At 40.8% G+C, this 13,161-nt stretch overlaps 1 protein-coding gene across 15 annotated transcripts in view; it reads left to right on the top strand.

Annotated features, from left to right (window-relative positions):
- Nucleotides 1–13,161, top strand: part of Magi1 (membrane associated guanylate kinase, WW and PDZ domain containing 1) — a 612,663-nt gene that overhangs the window by 586,401 nt on the left and 13,101 nt on the right. For 7 of the 15 annotated variants that reach the window (XM_048801225.1, XM_015494507.2, XM_048801226.1 and 4 more), the window contains 3 exons: nucleotides 1,279–1,471; nucleotides 4,318–4,623; nucleotides 7,512–7,715. In XM_048801225.1, the coding sequence (XP_048657182.1) occupies nucleotides 1,279–1,471; nucleotides 4,318–4,623; nucleotides 7,512–7,715 (703 nt within the window). The remainder of the gene's footprint in view (nucleotides 1–1,278; nucleotides 1,472–4,317; nucleotides 4,624–7,511; nucleotides 7,716–13,161) is intronic. The other 8 variants (XM_048801229.1, XM_048801227.1, XM_048801223.1 and 5 more) reach the window with 3 other exon arrangements.

Here is a 13,161-nt window from a genome sequence, read left to right as displayed (position 1 = left end):
GCTTTTTTTTTTTTTTTTTTTCTTTCTTTTTTGACATGAGGAAGAAGGGAAGAGATCCTTAAAGTTCATAGTCTGTAGACTATGGCAGCTGAGGGTAGCAAAAGAAAAGCAGAAGTGGGGTGCGCACCCACAATTAAGGCCAGGGCCTGGTCCCCTTAGCTAAGTCTGTTCCTCTGCCCACAAGTAGGGGGCTTTGTAGGGTGTGTGGCTGGTGCACAGAGAAGACACCAAGCAGTGTGACAGACACGAGAGTAGGACCTTGTCTTGACCAGAGCCGTGACAGAACCCTAAACAGGGGTCAGGAAACATGGGCCTGAGCTTCTTTGGGTTTAGAATCAATGCAGCATAACGTGACAGGGTTTTCTTTTGACAGGAGTAAAGAGAACTAGAGATGTGTGTTGTTTGTTTCTTTTTGATAACTGCTGCCACTGTTATTCATTAAGCACCAACTGTTTGCCAAGTACTGTTTTAAAGCCTTTTCATGTACTTTTCATCCATCTGATCCATGAGTTTATCCCCAATTTTCAAATCAGAAGATAAAAATGCAGAAAGGTTAATTAACTTGCCCAAGATCACAGAGACACTGACAAGGGTCCAGGAGCAGAATCCATATTGTTAGACACTGTTTTGTCCAAGTCCCTTGTAAACTCCAGGTGTCGCAGGAAGGTGATTGTAGTATTACCTACTACAGAGAAGGCAAGGTACACAGAAATACTTCAGCTCGAGTTTAATGAATGGCAAGTATAACAGGCAGACATTAAATATAAAGAGTGGTCTGTTTTCAGGTGCTAAATAAAACCCACAGAAATGGGGATCTCAGGCCAGAACTTGCTGAACTCATCCATTCATTGGATCGTGTTTGTCGGGCACGCCCTATTGCTAGGCCTAGCGCTGAACCCTTAAAAAAGAGTCATGTTAGAATTAAAATGAGCAGGATTTTATGAAAGGAGTTTTCCTGGGTAGAGAGGAAAGGAAAAAAGAGTTCATAAATGAGGGGGGTAAAGGGATTCATTTCTCTAAAGGGGAAAAAGAAAGAGTGTCACCAGCATACCACAGATAAACATCCAGGAACAAAGCAAGAAACAGTTATTCTTTTCTCAATTTCAAAATGGTTGTTGCACCGAGAACAACGACTTATACAGTAGGTGCTCAGTAAATGCTGGTGGCATGCATGCGGACCCAAGTGAATGAATTGAATTATTCCTAGAAATGAGGAGGCCGTCGGTATAACAGTAAATCAGGAGGGCAACGTTTCACCCATCGTCCATTACCCAACAGATTTATATTGGTCACATCGTACCACTGGGTGCTGCTGACACAGACGGCCGCCTGAGGTCTGGCGATGAATTAATCTGTGTGGATGGGACACCAGTAATCGGGAAATCACACCAGCTCGTGGTCCAGCTTATGCAACAAGCTGCCAAACAGGGCCACGTCAATCTCACAGTGCGGCGAAAAGTGGTGTTTGCTGGTACGTTTTCTCATTCATTCCTCCTGTGCTCTGTCATTTCTGTGTCTGCCTCCTCAAGCTTCTATTTTAGCAAATGTTTGCAAATGTGATGGAGCTCAGGATTTCCAGATGGTTTGCTTCTCTCCAACCCTGCAAAATGACTGTCATTCAAAAGTACTTTAATGTGCAATTTGCATATGTTCAGCAAAGGTTTCTAGAAGGATCTCCTTGAATATAGATGACCTGCCCACCCTCCCCTCACCAACTAGGACTTAGCCAGCCTCTTCATTTGATGATAATCCTCAACAAAAGAGGTCATTAGGAATGTCTGAAAAGTTGCAGCTTCAAAATTGAGAGAATCAAACTTAGGTTTGTACTGCAAAAAAAAAAAGTCTATAGAAAGGTTAATGCTAGTGTACCCTGTGATTGCTTGTCATATATATTAAACCAAACTTCTCTATTTCCTTTTTTTTTTTGGTACTGGGGGTACTGGGGATTGAACCCAGGGCATTCAACCACTGAGCCACATCCCTAGGCCTTTTTAATATATTATTTAGAGACAGGGTCCTACTAAGTTGCTTAGAGCCTCACTAAATTGCTAAGGCTGACTTTGAACTTGCAATCCTCACATCTCAGCCTCTTGAGCCCCTGGGATTATAGGCATGTACCACCCTACCCAGCTATTTCCCTCTGTTACAAACAAACAAACTGTGGAACTGGCTACTTCTAAGCCATCTGTGATTGTTTCCTCATGACCTGAAGCTTCAAATTCTAGTTCTCAAGATATTACATATCCCTTCCTGCTTAGCTCAAAAATAACTTTCTCTCTACAAAATGCCCTCCTTCTTCCACATATCTTCAAATTTTACATTTCCTGTTTGCCATTCTTGTGACTCATGGCTTACTTCTGTATCAGAATCTACCATTCTTAAAATTTGTTCGTTTTAGGTACCCGTGGCAATTAACTGTATTTTGACATAGTATATATACATGGAGCATAACTTCCAACAGAATCTGCCATTTGAAACAGCTCGTGATGTTTAAAAGTCTGACCTTTCCATTGGCTAACCAGCTTCCTAAAAGCATATACCTTAATTGTTGACCCTTGTATGCAGTCTCCCACCCCAAAGCCTGTAAGACAGCCCAGAATGTAGAAAAGGAAGACTGAGGGTTGCATCGACTGAATTACTAAAGCAATATGACATCAGATATTAACAATTCTCCATAGTTATTATTAGTATAACAAATACCTATCAGATAAAATTAATTGGTTTCTTTTTTTTAAATGAGTGTAACTAACTTTAAGTGGTATGTAATTAATTATAGAATTAAGATATTAAATTCCAGTGTGAGAGTCCTACCTACTGCAGCCCAGTGCTAATCAGTCATAGATTATGTTCCTAGAGCTCATTTACAGCCTCACAATCCTTTTTAACGTAGTATTCTGTTAAGGCAGCAGTAGTCAGCTAAAATTGGTTTTTGAGAAGAGTTCAAGGAAAAAAAAAAAAGGGAAGGGATTTTACTTCCCTGGCTCAAATAAAAATAGTGAGGCGTGTGGGCTCTTTGTTTTACGTTTATTTTTTTTAATTTTTAATATTTTAGATATTTAACTGTGGATAAAAGGCATGTTAAACCTGTGAAGAGACATTATGTCAAGTGAAATGAGCTAATCACAGGAGAAAAATGATTGTGTGATTCGGCCTTCGTGAGGTTTCTAGAGTGGTAAAATTCATAGAAACAAACCAGTAAAGCAACAGAGTTTGGAGATGGACATTGATAGTGGTTGTACAACAACCATAATGTACCTATGCCCCTGAATTGTGCACGTCTGAATGTTTATAAAGTTCAAATTTATGTTCTGCATGTTTTTCACAATTTAAAAAAAAAAAAAAAAAACCCTATGGAAGGAGAAGCTTTGGGAGATAAATATAGCCTCCTCCACTACCTGGACACCACATGCATTTTGATTTTGGCACGGTTGGTCCCAGGTCCTCTGTTGGCTTTAACTTTGTCAGCTGACAAAGCCATACAACTGGAATGGTGACTGAATTTGGAAGGGGGTTAATGCTCCCAGTTGTGTGGTTAGGGCAGATGCTGACATGTGGAAACTAGGAAGAAAAGTTATATGTGCCTCTTACAGGTGTTGTCCCTGATCCAATGTGTAGAAACCTTAAAGGTTCAGTCCCCTTACAGTCACCTACATGAGAAAAACAAACTCTGGGCAGAAATGTGATTCAGAGGGCATGGCAAGATGACTGTGTGGCTCAGGCTGTCTGTGAGGCCAAGATGGTAGCCATCATTGATACAGTCCCTGTCCGTGCTTGCTATCCATTGCCCTTTGTGCAACAGGGAGCTATTTCAGAGTGGGCTAGTCTTGCTGCCAACTTGAATATGCTGTAGCAGTACGAGATTTGGGGTTCCTCTTTGGATCAGTGTTCTTGGCCACCACATGGTTAGTGTTCCTAAGAAAGCCTGTTTTCCATTCAGGTATTGAGTTCTGTGAGGCCAGGGGCCGCTGTCCCACATCCACCTGATGATTTCAGGTGTTGGAGGTAGGGGAAGGTGGAAGGGGTGGCAGGGCACGTTTTTTGGTGGTGTCAAGATTTAGACGTGAACCATGTGCAATGTTGCATGCCTATAATCCCAGAGGCTTATAAGGCTGAGGCAGGAGGATCATGAGTTCAAAGCCAGCCTCAGCAACAGTGAGGCCCTGAGCAACTCAGTGAGACCCTGTCTCTAAATAAAATACAAAATAGGGCTGGGGATGGGGCTCAGTGTTCCAGTGACCCTGAGTTCAATCCCTATTACAACCCCCCCCAAAAAAAAAAAATAAATAAATAAGACTCAGACGCAAATCTCTGTTGCAGTCCCGAAGACCGAGAACGAGGTGCCCTCGCCAGCCTCCTCCCACCACAGCAGCACCCAGCCGGCCTCGCTGACGGAGGAGAAGCGCACCCCGCAGGGCAGCCAGAACTCCCTCAACACCGTGAGCTCGGGCAGCGGCAGCACCAGCGGCATTGGCAGCGGCGGCGGCGGGGGCAGTGGCGTGGTCAGCACCGTGGTCAGCACCGTGGTGCAGCCCTACGACGTGGAGATCCGGCGCGGGGAGAACGAGGGCTTCGGCTTCGTCATCGTGTCCTCGGTGAGCAGGCCCGAAGCAGGCACGACCTTCGGTGAGTGCTGAGCGCATTTGTCCGGGGTTCCCTCCGCGCCAGGGCAGGCTCTCTTGCCAGGGGAAGTCAGCCAGGATCTCATTAACAGAAACGCTTTAATGCTTTTTGCTTTGGGTAATTAGAGTCTTAATTGGGGATGGAATCTCTTTGGGAGCTTTTTCCCTCCTAAAGTTTGAGGGGAAAAAATTAACCCTTTTAGTTTTCATTTTAAATGTGTGATAGCAAAACTTCAAGCCTACATGAGGTTTGCGTGAAACTTAAATAGCAACCCCTTGACAGCATGAAGTAGCTGAAGTGTTTGCCATACAGACTGTGGACACGTCCTAAGTAGAATATCCTTAATAGCAATGCCCTCAGAAAGTCTTCCAGGTTTATAAAAGGAGCATCAGGACACAAAAAAAATGATCAGGAAAGAAAAAAAAAAAAGAGGTGTAAGGAGTTAAATGTGACATGAGGTGCTCTTCCCAACTCCTCTGTACCCTTTCTCTATCCCTATCTGAATATTTTAAATGTTTAAAGTAATATTTTCCTGTTTCTTGATCTAAGAATCTGGTTAAGATCTGGGTTCGAAGTCATTTGATGTTGGGTTACATTCTAATGTCGGGGGTTTCAGCCACGTATGGAGAAACACCAGTGTTCCTCTTTCCAAGTCTTTGCTGTCTTTGCATGAGCGAAAACAACAAGAACTCAGATGAGTCTATCAGATGGCTCTATTTCTCCTTACAATGGATCATAGACAATACACTTCAAAAAGATGCACCTTCCTGATAAGATTTCAAAAGTCCTTTGCCATCTCCCAGGCGTGGTTGTTAGTAAATATGTGATGGGAGAAGGGGAAGAGCCATGAAGGCTCTGACATTTACCCCAAGTGACCTGACCACTTGAAGCCTGATGACCAGTGGCCTTGGTCACTCACTGGCTAGGATCAGCAAGGTGCTACATCTCCTTAGCGTTCTGATCCAGTAGAACTCACTTTGCATCCATTTAGAAGGTTGCTTCCTGCTAAAGCTGCCTTGCCCTTAAGTTTTACATTCTGAAGGAGACACTCAGCCAGGTCTATGCATGTGTGGCTGCAGTAACAAACACCCCTTACTAACAGTGCTTTTGTGAGCTACATTAATAAAGTTATCATAGCATGTCCTGGCTGGATAACCTGAAAACAAAGCTAGGGTTTTTTTTTTATTTATTTATTTTTGTGTGTGTTTTGTTTTGCTTTTTAAAATAATTTTGGAGATTTTTCTGCTTACTTTAAAAAAGAAAGTAAGAAGAGAAAAGAAACCCCAAGTTGTTTTTCCCTTCAGATCTACAATTTGACATGTACCACGTAATACCTTCAGCTATTTCAGAATTCTCACATTCAGTTTCTAGAAAGAAAGAACAGATATGTCGGGTTTCAGGTTATGTGTTGTATGATGAATATTGAATGTTTTTACTTACAATTTGGTCTTTGATTGTTTTCCTTTGATTCTTACAATCAAATTAAACTTTGCCTAATACCTTGCATGAGACTTCTGAGCTGTGCAGCGCTTTCCTGGAACCTGCTGTTTGATACCTTTGCCATTTGAGTTCTCCTTGGAGATGAGCTAAACTTAATCAAGACCTTGAGTCTGAGTCTCCATGCTCCCACCACACCTGTTTGTTGGCTTCCAGTAGACAGCTTGCCTTCTTTTGAAACTTGGGCAAATCTGTTGAAATCAAAACAATAATGGGCATTTCCCCCCACCTTTGACCCTTCTAAATTATGATGGAAGTTCCAACTCAAGTAGTTTCAGGGTCTGCCATGTTAACTTTGCCATCTTCCCAAAAGGTGGCTTCACATCTTTATTGTTCCTAGAAAGACTAATTCTCAAAATAGATGCATATGAATAAGAAACATTGAAACTTGATATCTGATGACCTGGAAATCCCATGTCGGACCTCAAAGCCAATTTCTACCTTTCTCTAGAAGCTAGTACTGACATGGAGTATCTCCAAGCACTCTTCAAATACCCTTTTCCTGGTAATGCAGATTGTGGATGTATACTAACTGTTGATGAGAAAGGAAATGATGAAAGGAAAAGGGGCTGAGGATTGATTTGAACTTGGCTTTGGATCAGCATCCTCCGTCTGAACGAGTACTAGGTTCTCATATTCCTTTGGGGGGACTTTTGGGAGGCAGGAGGAGGATTTTGGAGCTAATGAGCCTGCTGAGCCCTCCCCTGAAAGCACATGAGATGGGCCGATTGAGCAGAGGTCCCATCATGAAAGGAAGTGTCAAGGTTGGATGCTTTCTTGGCTCATCTCTCGTAGTAATTATGCCCCTTTTCTACAGCTTTCATCATTCTGAATAGAAGGCAGAAAGTGCTGGTCCATTAGTGATTTCAGATTGAATTTGGGGTATAGGAGACTCTTAGACCTCACCAGAAAGCCAGGGATTATTTTTCTAAATGGTGAAAGAACAAAACATTGGCAGCAGCTTATACAACAGCTGGCAAAAAACTAAATGACTCTGTGAAAAGCACCCCCCTCCCCCGCCCTGCTCTGGGCCTCACATTAGTGGTCCCTAAATAAGCCAACAGTAAGCTATTTGGGGCTCTCGAGTCTCTTTGAAGTTGCTAGAGAGCCCAGATTGTGCAATTATTGTAGGAGGGAGACAAGGGTGTTTCCCTTGGAATCGGGGAATAGCTACAGCCGTGAACTCTGGTTCAGGGCATGGCCTCAGAGCTAGGCACCTAGTATTGCCAATGTTTTGACCGTCGGCACAGAGCTCTCCTTTAATAACATTTGCTTAATGCTTTAATTAATTAACACTTAACCTTCTCTTTCCCTTTTCAACCCTTTTTCTCCTCCCTTCACTATATTCCCACGTAACTTAAAAAAAAAAAACAACTTAAAATTCAATATCAAAGCAGGCAATGCATGTGTGGCTATGCCTCACAAAATAGGTCGGATTATTGAGGGGAGCCCTGCTGACCGCTGTGGCAAGCTGAAAGTAGGAGACCGGATCTTGGCAGTAAATGGATGTTCCATCACCAACAAATCCCATTCAGACATTGTCAACCTAATCAAGGAAGCAGGAAACACAGTTACCCTCCGCATCATTCCTGGGGATGGTAAAGTATACCTCTTATCTCTCTCCCTCTCTCTCATGTGCTCTCTCTCTCTCTCTCTCTCTCTCTCTCTCTCATTAATGCTCATGTAATTGAATAGTTTTGACTTAGAGGCAGCTCTGTCAGTCCCTAACTGAACATACCCATCAAGCCAACATAGCCATTGTTACTAAACCACATCTCACCCTCATCTGATTCATCCCATCGCCCTGGGATCCTGTCTTGCTACAGATAGGGGAACTCCACAAAGCCTCCAGTGTGCCCCTTCAAAACTACACAGAAAACTGTAAGTTTTCATGCAAGTAGTAAAGATTACCTGATGTTCTATCTGGAACTCATGAATGCCCTTTTCAAATCATCACTGAAATTTAATAGTAGAATATGGCAACTTCTCAAAACCTACCTAACGGGAGTGCAGAGCCAGTACTATGCTCTTCCAGAATAAGTGAATGTATCAAAATTTTTATTTAATGAGAAAATCTTAGGGTTTATGCCTACTTGATTTGTCCTAATTTTGGAGGGAGGCGGGTATTGGAGATTGAACTCAGGGGCACTCGGCCACTGAGCCACATCCCCAGCCCTATTTTATTTAGAGACAGGGTCTCAATGAGTTGCTTATACCTGGCTTCTACTGAGGCTGGCTTTGAACTCACCATCCTCCTCCTTCAGCCTCCCGAGCTGCTGGGATTACAGGTGTGTGCCATCACTTGTAGCCCAAATTTTTACATGTAGATGAAGAAAAAATTAAATATCTTCATTTTTCATAGATTATATTTACATTAAATTAGAACTATTCTTTTATGCCTATTTGCTTGACTCATTAAAGTCAAATCGTTGGTTTTTCCCTACCCCACCCTCTGCCGGACCACGAGGACATTTGTCAATGTTGGCAGTGGCACCTAGTGGGTGCAGACTAGAGATGCTCCCAAATGTCCTAAAGTACACAAAAGAGCCTCCATAATAATAACCCCGTGCAAAAATATCAGTGTTTGTCTTCTTACTCATATTTTGTAAACATGAAGTTGATAACACTAATATCAGTAAGTATAGATTGCTTTGGCACTTAAATCCTGAATAATTGATTGATAAATAATTGATCCTACACCAACCTAGCCCTTGGGACAAAAGTTATAACTTGTTACAAAATGTTTAATTGCCTTTTTTCATTCTTTCCATACATGTTATAAAATAAAATACATATTCTAAAAGCCACTGAGTATTTCTCAAGAGAGAAATGTGGTTTATATAGATAGTACAGTAAAAACATGCTATGCCATAGATCCAATAAAGTAAGAAAATCAAACATTTTATCTGGAAGTCATTCACCAAATAAGTATTTTTATATAGTAATTATGAGAAAGTGAATTTTTTGGTTCAAGTTTTGATTGATGTAGCCAGTGATTTTCAGAACAAGTAAATGCAAAACTAAACAGTAAATATTTGAAATTTTTTCATTCTAAGAACAGAAAACTTTCTTTGTGCCAAAAATATCCCATACCAATTGGAGAGAAAGAAAATAGTTCCTTGAATGGTGGTCTTCCTCACCCTCTTTCCGACCATGGTTAGTAATTTACCATCTGGTCTGAAGTCCATTCCACCAAATTACCACTCTGGAAAGCTATTACAGTTTACAAAAGTGAGCACATGATGATAAAATGTGGAAACATAGATTCTTAATGGAAAGGATAAATGAAACCAGAAAAATGGAGTGAGGAATGGTTCAGAGACTATAGAGAGATTGCAAAAAATAATCCAGAAGAATGGGAAACAGGAATTGACTTGCCGATTCTGTACTGGTTTGTTTTAATATGGGAATGAGAATGTCTCAGAAAAGAAGGAAAGAAAGCTCTCCTTGCAGGAAGGGCATAGAGAAAGAGTTTGAAATCAGAAAAGACAAACATATGCAAAAGCAACTTATACTACTCTGCACATACTAGGTGTTGAGTTAGTGAAGTAGAGTCACTGTATTTTTGAAAACCTGAACCCCCCAAAATATAATGCACTGTGGATTGTCCCCTAACAGTTGGCAATAAAAAGGAATTCTTAAAACTTCAGTGCTTACAAAATTCAGGCAGATCTCTTGTGCTCCTTAGAAGATAGTAAAATAAAGTAGTGAAGGATTGATATCTTTAAAGATGGCCCATGATCTGCTGAGGTTGATCTCATCTAAAATGTTTCTAAAATGTTCTATCATTGTGCCATGATAATAAACATTTTTGCCAGTGACTTTGTAAGTATCAAGATCTAAGTAAAGGGAATCACTTCTATCAGAAGGTGAAGTGCAATGCTCATCTTTAAGGGGCCATCTTGGAAATTAGAGCGGCGGCAGGGGAGTTAGATTTCTGGGGGAATTAGATAGCAATCCAAGAGAATGTCTCAAACATGTACAAGAAGTAGAATGACCATGACAGTGTGATGAAGAGAAAATCTTGCTTGATCTACTTCCTCTGTGTGCAAGTTAGACATGGCTGACTGTGGAGGTATAGGGAGGTGCTCTCTGGATTAGGGCCCTCTGGTCTCCTTCAGATCTTTCATTCTGATATTTACCTCATCAAGTAGCCCAAAGACCAATTGTTTCATGGTATCTACAAGGAGTTCGAAGTTTTTAGCTAGCATGGTTCTAAGCTCTTAGAGATCTATCACGTCTGAAATAACAGTTCTTAGAAACCCCAGGAGGCACTTGGAGAAGATTCCCCCTCATTTGTGCAGTGCTCAGAAACCCTCTGAATCCACTATTTTTGGTACCAGGGATTGAACTCAGGGGCAATCAACCACTGAGCCCCATACCCAGCCCTATTTTTTGTATTGTATTTAGAGACAGAGTCTGAGTTGCTTAGAGCCTTGTTTTTACAGAGGCTGGCCTTGAACTTGCCTCAGCCTCCTGAGCCACTGGGATTACAGGTGTGCGCCACCATGCCCGGCTGAATCCACTCTTTAACTCATGGTACCCAAGTCTGTTTTCTTGTCATCAGATTCCTCATTCTTTTTCCAATTTCCCTTATCTCAGACTTTAGTTTCCCTGACTTGCTTCTCCCATTTCTCTTACTTCTATAACAAAACTCCAAAATATAACTCCCTTTTATTTGGCATGTCTATGCTGTTAGAAGGTTTACCTCCACAGATCTTAGACAGGCTGTGACCAGGGGAGTCTATACTTCTCTGTCATTTATGAATTTGGGGTCAGGGTGGGAGGTTGAGTTAGGGGAGAACCTTTTCTTCTGTGAGATATGGGCAAGGGATAGTAAATACACAACAGCCACACAGAAAGGCCTAAGTAGCTGAACAGATTGAATCCGAACTTGATCTCCAACAAGTCAGACCACACTTGGATCATACAGAAATGTCCATGTAGTCTTATTCTGAGTGGGAAGAAGAGTAATCAGAGCAGAGCCTGAACCAAACTAATGTGGAATCATGTTCAAAATAATGAGAATATGAGAATATATATATATATATATTTTTTTTTATTTTTTTTTTGAATTGTGGTCTTGAATTTCTTCTTCAGTTCACCTGATTCAGAGTGTTTGCTTTTAGAGGAGATGAGCTTGCAAAACAGATATTGCTATTTCCTTGGCAAAGGTAAAGATAGTAAAAAGTCCTCCCTGAACTTTCCACATATTTGTGGGGTTCAGATTTTCCAATATCACCTTCAGTATTTATGACACATATGTTTACACAATCAAATATTTATGAAAGAAATGATCATGTTCTTTGTTGATTTGCTTAGCTTTTCATGTGGATTCCGGAAGGAAGGGTAAGAACATTGACATAGGAACAAGGCTAGAATCATAATCACTTGTCACAGAGATAGGCTCAAACCCAAGGTAGAATCTCCTGTCAGAAGAGTGAGGGCCCCGATTTCCAACAGCCTCATGACATGCTTAAGAGCTGTTTTTCTTGATACATGATTGCTATGGAAAGTATATTAATATCCATTTTCATTCCTCTGGGAGAGCTAAAGTAGGTATAAACTCTGTTTAATAAAGAATGTGGGAGGCACTTTCTGGAATATCCATAAAAATATCCAATAGATTCATCTGCCTTAGTCTTTTAAAAGTCAAATATATTGACACTCCTTTATAATATCGCTGCTGGAGGGTGAGTGGAGGGTGAGGAGACTAGACTCTTTTTCAGGCTCTTTTTTTTTTTTTTCCTATTATACAGGGCAAATTTTGCTTTGGGGATAGAGCTATAAATTTTTGATAATGGACCTCATCTCTATATTTTAAAAAGTTAGAGAACATTTCAGCAGATACAATTTTGGTTTAATTCCAAATGAAGACTTAAAAGTTTATGAAAACAAGTCTAACTTTATTGGTATTATAAAAGCACCCTGGAAATCAAGGCCATGCTAAAATTTTTTTGGTCCTCTGAAAATAACCCATGAAATTCAGTAGTCCAAGCAGGGCATTCTGTATTTTGGTTAATCTAGGATACTGCCTAGAGAAATTAGTAGCAGTTATGCAGTAAAATGAAAACATTGCTTACATGAACGGAGGTGTCAATCAGGTATGATTTTCTGGATACCAACACAGATCCCCATGTGAACAGTAAGACTAAAAGCACACTTTCAGGCAAGCCCGAGTTTGATTCCCATTACTTGCCTCCTGGGTGATCCTGGGCAGTTTCTTACCTTTCCTATGCCCCAGCGTCTCCATCTATAAACGGGGCGATAACTTGCACTGGTTTTATGAAGTGGTGGCCATTAATTGAAGTAGCACCCACGGTCGTGGTCCCAGTACAGTGCTTGCTTGGCACTCTGCACATGGTCTTGTAAATGGTGGTTGTTCATAGATTTTAAAAAATGCAAAATAAGGAAAAGTCCCTGAGCTCAAATAGGCATTTGCATATTAAGCATTAATTTCTTTAAAAAGCTCAAAGTGAAGCTGCAACCCTAAAAAAGATTTGCATGTAAATATAATTGGGGAAAACAGCAAATGAAGGATAAGAGGAAAATTAATAAGGACATTCTGTTTATATGTGTTTTGAGTGATTATCTGTTATATCATTAAATCATGAAAGCAGCAGAAATATGAAAAATCATTTGAGAATAGGATTCCATATTCCTGGAATATTCCAGCTACCAAAAGCACACAATAACTCCAAATGGGAACGTCTTCACAATTCAGTAATTCTAATCACTTTAATTACAAAGAAATGTTCTTTTTTTGGTACCCTGATTGTGATTTCCCCATGGCCCAAATGATTTTATGATTTCCCAGAGAATCTTTATAAAATGAATTACAATGAGCTGTATGAGGTTAGCTAAAGGACCAGATTTTATGGGAGTTCTGGTGAGTGTCACTGACAGTCTGTGTGTCCTGTGTACTGACCTGGTGGATGACTTGTATGAAATATCACTTAGATTCATCGGTTTTGCCAGTTAACTGTGCTTGAATGGGAGTGATATGAAGGTGCTAATGACCTTCCAAATGCTCTAAAAAAACCA

This window comes from Marmota marmota, unplaced genomic scaffold (genome assembly GCF_001458135.2).
Source record: "Marmota marmota marmota unplaced genomic scaffold, marMar, whole genome shotgun sequence".
Lineage (NCBI taxonomy): Eukaryota > Metazoa > Chordata > Mammalia > Rodentia > Sciuridae > Marmota > Marmota marmota.
This window is presented reverse-complemented; position numbering and strand designations above follow the sequence as displayed.